General features: G+C 38.4%; 1 protein-coding gene across 2 annotated transcripts in view; it reads right to left on the reverse strand.

Annotated features, from left to right (window-relative positions):
* Window positions 1-343: 343 nt before the first annotated feature.
* The window catches only part of RASGEF1A (RasGEF domain family, member 1A), a 22,477-nt gene continuing 12,510 nt past the window's right edge, over window positions 344-10,310 (reverse strand). For both annotated transcript variants that reach the window (XM_009081871.1, XM_009081872.1), the window contains exons 4-12: window positions 7,341-7,562; window positions 6,977-7,051; window positions 6,654-6,746; window positions 4,307-4,409; window positions 3,929-4,008; window positions 3,055-3,246; window positions 1,915-2,038; window positions 1,602-1,674; window positions 344-574 (exon numbers count right to left, since the gene is read on the reverse strand). In XM_009081871.1, the coding sequence (XP_009080119.1) occupies window positions 550-574; window positions 1,602-1,674; window positions 1,915-2,038; window positions 3,055-3,246; window positions 3,929-4,008; window positions 4,307-4,409; window positions 6,654-6,746; window positions 6,977-7,051; window positions 7,341-7,562 (987 nt within the window). In that variant the 3' untranslated portion in view covers window positions 344-549. The remainder of the gene's footprint in view (window positions 575-1,601; window positions 1,675-1,914; window positions 2,039-3,054; window positions 3,247-3,928; window positions 4,009-4,306; window positions 4,410-6,653; window positions 6,747-6,976; window positions 7,052-7,340; window positions 7,563-10,310) is intronic.

Here is a 10,310-nt window from a genome sequence, read left to right on the forward strand (position 1 = left end):
CTTGTAAGGCACTATTTTCTGATGTAGCAGAGGAACATGCTTACTGCAGATATCAAAGGCCTTGACTCTACAAACACTTCCTAACATCTGTGAACAGTATTGGTGATTTGAAGCAGATCCTTCATTTCAAAGCTAGAGACACATGTTGAGTGTTCTGTAAGATACTGGTCCAGTAGAGTATTTCACCTGAACACTGGCTTCAGTTGGGATGTGTGTTTTAATTTGTATTTATTTTGGTGGAAGTAATAAAAAATAAAAATTTGGATGCTGATAGAATAAGATCTCCCCAGGGATACCATCTCCCATGATACATTTCATCTCTGAGAACAGGGCCCTGCCCTTATATTTAAAATAAAAAACAAAACCCTTCAGTAAGTGCCTTAAGGTTGACATGTGAAATATTTACCACATTTTATTTCATAAAAGCTACTATATATACAAAACAGACCTCATCCAGTGAGGCCTTTCTTAGCTCAGTCCAAGTCTTTCAGGTTGTAAAAACATGTTCATTCGATGTGCTTCAAAGTCTGCAGATCAAATCCAAAAATCTCAGGCTCTATTAAGCAGAGTTGTCCTAGAAGATAAAGTAATGAAAAATAAAATTATCTTTTCTATCACAACAAAAAGTTTTTCAGTTTTGGCAATAGATCTATCTTTCAGCATTAGCTGGAAGCCTTTCTTCAAAGGATAGATTTCCAACTGCTAGAAACTGGAATACATCTGTGAGTTTCAATAAAGATGCTGACTTTAAATTAAATGCAAATTTAACTTGCATAACATTACCTTAGGCCCTTAAGATGAACTCAAGCATATAACACATGTTCTCTGTCATCCTAAACTACTGCTTGCTGAATAGTGTTGGATTTGATGCAAGGTACATGACATGGGTGTCCTAAATGAAAAACTTATGTGGACTTCCTAAGAAACACTGGGATCATTGGGAAACAGTGTCTTGCCTAGGAAAATAGAGTCACAATGTAGCTTGACTGCAGCTCAGGGCATACAGGCTTCTTTGCTCATTCTATATCTGGTACAGATACGCTAAATCTAAAAGTTTTAAATTATTTATAAAGGTCTAAACTTCTCTGCCTTGGCCTCAGGATTAGAAGAAATCTCATGAATTGATCTCACCATGTACACAGAAGAGGTGCTTTGCATTCTTAGAGAGATGAGAGTTCATAGAGACTATCCCTTAGAGTAGGCTGACAATTAGAGGATTACTAGACACTTCCATCCTTTTATAAAATTTTTAAGTGCATAGCTACGATAAATGATAGCACCTTCTTTGCATGTCTATACATTTATCCCCCTGAGAAAAGTGTGTCTGAAAATTACTACAAATGTAAATTATTTTACTGTATTTGATAGCCTTAAACAAAGGATACTCTCTTTCATAGTCCCAGGCAGTGATCTTGCAGCCTTAACAGTTCTGGCTGGAAAAGCTGTTATCAAAATCCAAATCCCACTGATTTTTTTCAGATTTGGATTTTGAAGGAAAAATAATTACTGTTAAGCTGGGTATGCAAACAGGGCAGAGGAAGCTGATGATCATGTGCCTGTGTGTATCTGCAAAAAGACTCATGTTCTACAAAGCTTCATACCTGAGTGTTTTCCAGCTGTCTTTTTCCATGTGGTTTTCTGGACCTTCACTTTCAAAGGATGCAATGAACAGAGCTAGTAAATGAAATAAGAACAATCAGATACATGGGTTCTTTAACTGAAAAAAATAATCTAAAGGTTACAGTATAGCAGGTGTAACTTCATAATGAAATTTATTCTTATCAAAAGTCATTATGGAAGTGATAATACATAATTGTTAAATTCAGTTTTCCTTGTTAATATTTTTCATCTGCATATTCTGTCTGCATTTCAACAAGCAGAAGACTCACTATAATGTTCAGTAAAGGATTTTACCTTCTTCACTGTAAATGGGTGCTGTGAGTAGATAGCTCTGGATTTTCTTGTCTTTTTCAAAAGGACACTCAACCTGCTTCCATGTCAGGAAATCATGAATCTGTCTTGAAATTTCCCAGAACTTCTGCATGAAGTAATTAAAGGATTAAAATTTATTTTATTTCAAATATTAGTTCTTTTGTTTCAATTTCAAAGCCTCTCAGTCTTGCTCTTATTCATGTTACCCCTACTGTCCCTTACTCAGCCTTCCTTGTTATCATTTCTTACTACTCCATTCATCTCCCCCTCTTGCTCCTAGTTTCTTATGTGCTGTTAACCCCTCATATTTAGAACAGCATATCCCTGCTGTCTGGTCTTTTGCCTTCAGTTCTTTTAATAATCTTTTTTCAGCTTTTTTTCCTATAGAACAGTGCCTGTTTTCTGTGTCACTTGTCTAAAAAAGCCTGTGACTAGAACTGCACAGTAAATGGTTTTGATTTCCTTTACTTTTTAAATTTGCAAACTTCAGTTTAAATGAAATGAGACACGTCTGATTTTATTTTTTTTTCTCCATAAAGCACTCTTTCAATTTAGGAAATAATCAAAATAACATATAGAAAGTTTAGATATACTTTCCTTCCTAGAACTTTAAGAAATGCATAATTACTTAGGGTTTATCTTGTATATTCTGAGTGCCCTCTCCCCTTACCCTTACAGTCTTAATAATGGCAAAACAATTTTATTAAAAAGTACTTTTGACAGGCTGTGGTCTTTTGGACAATATGTTTATTAATTGAGGAGAGAGAATCCAGAACCTGTAGAACTTTCCTTTAAGACCTGACAAACACCATTTGTTGGTTCTGTGTAGCATTTATAGCAAGCTAAGCTGAAGATGTTAAATGAGGTAATGCTGATGAATTAGGGTGAAGTTACCTACTGGAATTTGATTAGATGTCATGGCTTTCTGTCACAGAAAAGCAACTGCTGGCTTTCACAGAAATTTGATTCAGATCATTTCCCCCCCACAATGATACTACTTAATGTCTAGATCACAGCAACACTGAAGGAATTGTTAATATAATGAGCTAGAAGTTCCAAACTGGCAAATGTTTGCAATGTGCAACGTTTAGAATTACAGTTTCTATAATAGCAAAGGGATACCTTGAAGTTGATCTGCCCATTGGGCAAGCGGTTCGTGTGTATTTTGTGCAGAAAGTAGATGTCTTTAATAAACAGGTTGAAAACTGGGATGACAATTTTCTCTCGATTGCTGTTGGCAGTCTGAGATCTCTGTGCTGCTCCTTGCAGGGCTGTGCGGTAATTGCAGAAGTTGCTGGATGGATCCATGTGATGCTGTGTTTATGGGAGGGGGAAAAAGGCAGTCGAGTAAAACATGTGTCCTAAAAATAAAAAGCTTTCATCTAACCATCAGAGTTCATTCTTTATGAATTCATTTGGCCCCTTTTTAAATTTTCAAGACAGAGTACCTATATAATCATCAGTCTGGATGAAGGTTTTCGTAACTTCTATCTTGTTTGAAAGGAGAGTTCTGAACTGGCTTTACATCTATTCCTTTAACCATTGAAGCAAAGCAGACTGAAAGGAAATCGTAAACGACTCTCAGGATAAAACCCCAAAATTCTCCTTTGCTGTCAATTTTCTCTTGTTGATGACCAATAAGTTGTGTTCCCGCAGATCTCCACTAGGTGGCGCACTCTGACTAGTTTTGAGCATTCCCTTCCGTGGGAACTACCTGGACGTTAAATGGGCACAAATAACCTAAAGGAAATGTGCATCCCCTTTTCTCTGCAGACAATTAGACAGCCTGAAATTCAGGAAATGTTCTCCCTAACGATTATGTGCTGGTGGCCCTTGACAGAATTGCCACTGTGATCTCTGACTTAGCAGAGATTAAACTATTTGGTAGATTTGCTGGCCCCTGACAGAATTGCCCCTGTGATCTCTGACTTCATAATTAGCAGAGATTAAACTATTTGGTAGATTTTTATATATAAAGTCAAAACTTTATACATACCTCTAAAACATCAAATTTGGCTGTTTTGACCTTGGACCAAGTTTTCTTTAACCGTGCCACAGGACTCAAGTTCATGCCAGCTGAATGCAGAGAGAGAGGAGAGAGAGTAACAGGAGACTGAGTTGAAAAAATATAGGGCTAATATATAACTGTGTTTATGTATCAGCACCACACACTCTGAAAGGCATTTCAGCTTGACAGTCAGAAGTTGTAGCAAAAACTCACCCACCCACATGTTAATCTGTCACTGGTAAAGATTGTCCCTGTAAGAGTGTGCATGCTAATGTGGTCAGCCAATTTAGGGCAAGTGTGAGCACAGTCTTGCAAGTGAGGCTGTAAAATAGAGAGCCCTGTGCTATCTGTGTCAAGGATACTCACAGATAATAGCCATCATTGAGTTGAAGTTTCCAATATTGAAGCATTCTCTTGCCACATCAATGAAAAATTCCACCATTCTTGTACGCTGCTTTTTCTTTACAACCTGCAAAAATCCAAGATCTGTTAAGAGGGGAGGGATGGGCTGAGTTTTGGATAGTATGTCCTGCCAAAGGCAATGTAGCAGGTTGATTGAATAGACATTTCAAGGCTTTGTCCAGCTAAATGTTATAATGATATAGGCCTGAGGGTATTTTGTTAAGATTAATTTTTAATCAAATAGCAGAAATATTTGGGGCTATCACCAATTACTTCTGTGGCTCTGAGGAGTGCAAGTTTTTGTTTATACACAAAGGTCAATGTCTTAGGGAATCTTGCATAAACAAGGTGGACACGTGCAGCAACTTCCTGTTACTGGAAAAGGAAGGTAACATGATGCTGTTATCAGAAAGAATAAAACATTTAAGCCTCTCAAGAAGAGGGGAAAGCAGTGGGCAGACTTAAGGCTGGGGCACATAACCTAAGCGTGAGAGAAAGCAGTTGCCACATCCTGCTTTTCTCGTTTTGCTGTGTGTACTCCACAATGACCTCTTGAGAACACATACTGATGATCAAATTTCTTCACATGCAAACATGCATAGGATGAAGCAAGTGACACTGAACATCTGTTTTGCAAATCCTTTTATAAATGGCAAAGCAAAATTAATTCCTCTCTAGATTGAATTCACTTACCAAAATATTTTCCATGTTTACATCTAGAAGTTCTGTCTAACTTATGCAAAAATGGCTCCTGAGCAGTGACTGCAGACTACTGCACTAGGGAGTTCTTTTTCTTTTTTTAAGAAAAACTCTGTTACCTAAGTTTCTGTGTCATATCAAAAGAAAATGGTTCGGTAGTCAGTGCCTTGGCTTAGCCCTTGGTGTGCTAAAACCTTCGTTTGACTGATTTCCTGGATGTACTAGCCCTACTAGACAGCTCTGGGGGGATGTCTTGGTGTGCCTTTGTAGTAAGTTTCTGTGAGAGCAGGAAATAGTAAGGGATTAGGATCAATATATCAGTCCTCATAAAACCATAGTAGGTATCTGGATTTCCACAGAAGGGCTACTGACCAAGCAGGAATAGGGAGAAAATTTCCCATTTGCTAGAACTGGTGCACGTTAATAAGAATCTAAAAAGAGAATACACATGCAAAACAAGGAGAAAAAAAAAAAAAAGAAAGAAAAAGGAGGTTTCTGGGGTAGTATATATTCCAGTTCTTGCCTTATTATATGCCAGACGTTAATTTACCCTCTAATAAGGTTATTCTCCCCTTTTTTTTAACCTTTCCAGTAGTCCACTTTTGTTTAAAAAAAGCTTATTCTTGATTTTTCTGTCATGAAAACTGTATGAATATAATGAATTAATATTGTGCTGGTTTTGCCTGGGGTAGAGTTAACCTTCTTCACAGTTGCTAGTATGGGGCTGTGTTTAGGATTTGTGCTGAACACAGAGTTGATAATGCAGAGATGTTTTTGGTATTGCTGAGCAGAGCTCACACAGAGCCAAGGCCTTTGCTGCTTTCCAACTGGGAGAAGACACAGTCAGGATAGGTGACCCAAACTGACTAAAGGAATATTCCATACCATAGAGCATCATGCTCAGTATACAAAGTGAGGGAAGAAGAAAGAAGAGGGGACGTGGAGTGATGGTGTTTGCTTCCCAAGGAACAGTTATGTGTGATGGGCCCTGCTCTCCTGGAGATGGCTGAACACCTCCTGCCTGTGGGAGGCAATGAATTAATTCCTTGTTTTGCTTTGTGTGTGGCTTTTGCTTTCTCTACTAAACTGTCTTTATCTCAATCCATGAGTTTTCCAGCTTTTACCCCTCTGATTTTCTCCCCAGTGCCGCTGGTGGGGGAGTGAGCAAGTGGCTGCGTGGGGCTTGGCTGCTGGCTGGGGTTAAACCATGACAAATATGAATTAAAAAATGAATATATGACAGTGCTAATGATATCTAAATGCAGTGGAAGGGCATCTGTTTTTTGGTAAATCAGCATTTAAAGATTAGTATTTTTAAGAATTTACGGATGTAATAAAAAATCCCTAAGAGCTCCTAACTCAAAGTCCACACAAGTTTCATTTCACTGCATGACTAATGCTACTATGGAAATGACACAAAATTAGAGAATATATGCAAAGCCAAACATAGCCTTGAACTCTTAATCACAGGAGCATGCAAATAATTTAATGCTTGAGTAATGCCATTATCTTTAATTGCACTGCTAATGTTTAAGTCTCTATTAGACCACTGCCTGCCTTTTGTCCTTTAGGCCAGGATCCCTTTGCTATCTTGTTTTCTGTGAATACCTACCCGACAAATCTCTGTAGCCACCAGCATGCTGAGACAATTGAACCAATTGTCATAGGCCTCCAAATTATAGGTTTTGGTCACATCACCTCGACACTGTAAGAGAACAGGCCACATGTTAAACCTATCCTTTGTCATGATAAAGTCAACATACATGGATAAACTTCCATGTCATGTCTTGATAAAATCTTGCTGGATATTTTTAAAGGCATGAGCTAACAGAAAGTTAGAAAATGTCAATCTTTCTTGCACAGGATATACACAAATTATGGAGGTTCTTTACTCTGTTTATTCTTTTTTTTTCCCCTCTGTACCCCTTTTTGTACCTTGTGATTATCCAGGGAGTCCATGTGGCTGACAATTTGCATCAGATCCTCTGGGTAAATGTTGCTCACCCTTTCCTGTGTTTGGAGAGATGAGAGACTGTCACTGTACACACAAACAGGGAGTTCAATGAAAAGACAACGAATAAAACCAAAGTCAGAAGAACATTTTGGTAACTTCCTACAGCGTAGATGTGTGAGGTGTGTTTATTGGTGTACATAACTGTTCTTGTCCATTAATTGACTTGGTATTTTTTGAATGAAACATTGGAGGCTTTCTGTGAAGCCATAGCAAACTTCATATCGCTGAGTATATTAATATTTAGTAAATACAAAACAAAATCATTCACACAAATTAGTGTCTCACCAGTTCGATGTAGGTCAGCTGCTGTGCCAAGATCAGAGGGTCACAGCACACACTCAGGATGTCCTTTATAGTTGACTGTGGCTTGGTTTTGAGGATGGTGCCTTTGTCAGTAACAGGTTGCCGGAATTTCTCCCTGATTTCCTGGTATTGGCTCCGTGCAGAGAGGGCCATCAGGAGATTCTGTGTCATCTGGCTAATGATCTTTTTCACTGTTCCATTTTCCTAAGCAAAAGGCAGAAACAACAACTGTTCAAAACCTTTAGCTATTGCAGACACAGATCATCAGAGACTTTCTGACTGGGAAAAATAGATGTCTAATATCCTTTTTTTCATCTTATCTGAGTTGATCATTCTGTGACAAATGAACTCATCCTAAACGCCCACACAACTTCGTAATGACATTGTTATGCCTGTCTGCCTTCCCAGCTCTGTTTCACTTGCTTGGCTGGTCTGCTCATTTGGCTAGTACCCCAATTCAAAGGCACTCGTGTAAACAGCTGGAGAGTGAGTATAGTGAAAGGTGGTTGAGTTGCTTCCACAAGGCTTCTTGGAACCTCTGTGTACCAAGTGCCAAAAAGCTCCTTCTCATTCTGATCAGATCCACTGATGAATCCAGTCTATCTAGCCCAGGCAGAATCCAGGGAATTCGCATTTTGTCCAGGAATAGACCCCTAAAATATCCTGGCTTGGCTTGGAACAACCACAGCATCCTAAGATTTAGGTAAGAGCACAATATACAGTATGTTCTTGGACAACTAAAATGCCTCTCTGTTCATCAGGTGCAGATTTTAAGTAGAGGATCTGTAAGGATACATACTGGTAAAGCCACATAAAGAAACATAATCCATCTGCTCACTGTTTTGGCAACTAAGGCAAGGTAATTTTTTTTCTGCCATTGATTGTGTCCAGTAGACATTTCTTTATAAGATCAACCACAAAGAGCTAACTTACCACTTTCCTACTCCTCCATCCCACCTATTACTGCTTTAAATGACCCATGTTCTCCAGCCATGTTCTTCCTGCTGCTAGGAAAATTAATTCAACCAAAGACAGTTCTTCTCCTTTTTCTTACACAGTCATTCTCTTGCTGTCATGCAGATTATTTCTCTCAAAGGTAGCCACAAGGTTAACCATGACTTTACAACCTGCTGCGTTGGTTTCTGCCAGTCAACTGGATACACCAGAAGGACTATGGTGAATCTCTGACCATTCAAAGAAGCCACTAATGTACAGTGATGACTGAAATTATGTAGCAGATGTGAGAGTTGATGACTACCAAATACTTGTATATTGCATGTTATAATTAAGCAATAATAGTGTGAGAATGTTGCTTTACAAGGCAATAATCTGAGTCCCAAGTGAAATCCAATGAAACACTGAAGGCAGTGTAGCTTGTCTCAAGACAACTGGATTACTGCTGAACAGCAGCTGGCTGGAGCCATTTCTGGTACTGTGCTACAAGTGTCAAGGGAGCACAGTGGTGGGGACTAAAATGAAGTACTAATTCTGCTCTCTGGTATGCTGAGCTTTTTACTGTAAGTCATTTGACTTCAACCACTATGCCTGCTTTACCTACATGTCTGGGCAGAAGGAGACTTTGTGGATATGGGTTATAGAAAATCAAACTTGAAGACACATGAGAGTGTTGCAGAAATTGTAGAAGTGAACCAAGAAAGTGCAGTAACATGAAAAACTATGTCTTACTTAAGCTACTGTGAATTTATTACTTAGAAAATGCCCCTAGTTTTAGCAGTTTCCTTTCATTACTAGTTTTACCCTAAACTTTCCTGCAACTTTGGAAAATAAGTCAATGACTGTAAAATAATTTATCCTTGTTTGAGTTCAAATAAGACTTCAAATAATACTTCCTTTGGGGTGCAACCCTGACCATACCTGTAGTTGTTTCATATACTGTTGTTTCGTATCACTAAGACAACACCTGACTTCTCTGAGCAAGTTCTCAGCTGATTTTCCATGTTATGTATGAAAAATAGTGTCCTAAGGGGATTTGGAAAAAACTTTAAAACACAAAGTAAACCCCCAAGTCTTTACCATAATCCTTCACAGAGGCATAGTATGGGTAATTTGATGCAGTAACAAAAACTTAAGAGCAAGAGCTACTTTTTGTAAGTGTCAAATTATGTTTCCTAGGGTCAGATGTAGCATAGCTCTTCAGTGATGAAAGCTGATTTGTAGATTTTTTTTAAGGGCATAAATATGGTGGTGCTGTAATTAATGGATATCATGAGATACCCTGGACACCACAGCACTGAACCACTCCATGAAGATGTGATTTTCTCAAATGGTAATTATTCATACATAACAGAGTGGGAGAGAAGAGGAAGAGACAGAGAGGCAACAACTGCTTTCTAGTTCAAAGTAACAGGCAACTTAAATACTAAGATACAAATACTACATAAAACCTCTGCTAAGTCCCCTTTCACAGTACTGTCTCTGCCAACATACACCTCTTTGCCTTTCTCAGTAAAGGAAAGGCACATTATAATCCTTTTTCCTTTTCCCCCTCTACTAAGGCACTGATATTTTCATAGTAGCATCCATGTAAACAGCTTTGCTGATGCAACAAAATCAACATACTTTGTCTTGACAGCCTGGTAACACGTAATTGTACTGTCCTATCCCTGATTCAGGCAATGCTGTCAAACCTGTTCTTCATTTTCTCTGTACTTGAGTCAACAAAAACACATAATGCAACTGTCTTCCAGTTTCCTGCTAATTGTTCTCAAAAATATCTTGAAGTCGTGGGTTTAAAAACAAACTTCTATAGAAGTAAGCCTTCACATTTGTACAAGCATTTTACAATTGTCTTGCAGTTCCTGATTGTATTCTTCCTTCTGTCTGTTGCTTGTTACAGTGACTTTCTCAATGAGGAAAAAGTGTAGGCTTTGTTTGGGAAAAAACATGACCAAACAATAAGAAAAACAACAGGAAACCCCCCCCCCCCCCCCC

The sequence above is a fragment of the Acanthisitta chloris genome, unplaced genomic scaffold (genome assembly GCF_000695815.1).
Source record: "Acanthisitta chloris isolate BGI_N310 unplaced genomic scaffold, ASM69581v1 scaffold2749, whole genome shotgun sequence".
Lineage (NCBI taxonomy): Eukaryota > Metazoa > Chordata > Aves > Passeriformes > Acanthisittidae > Acanthisitta > Acanthisitta chloris.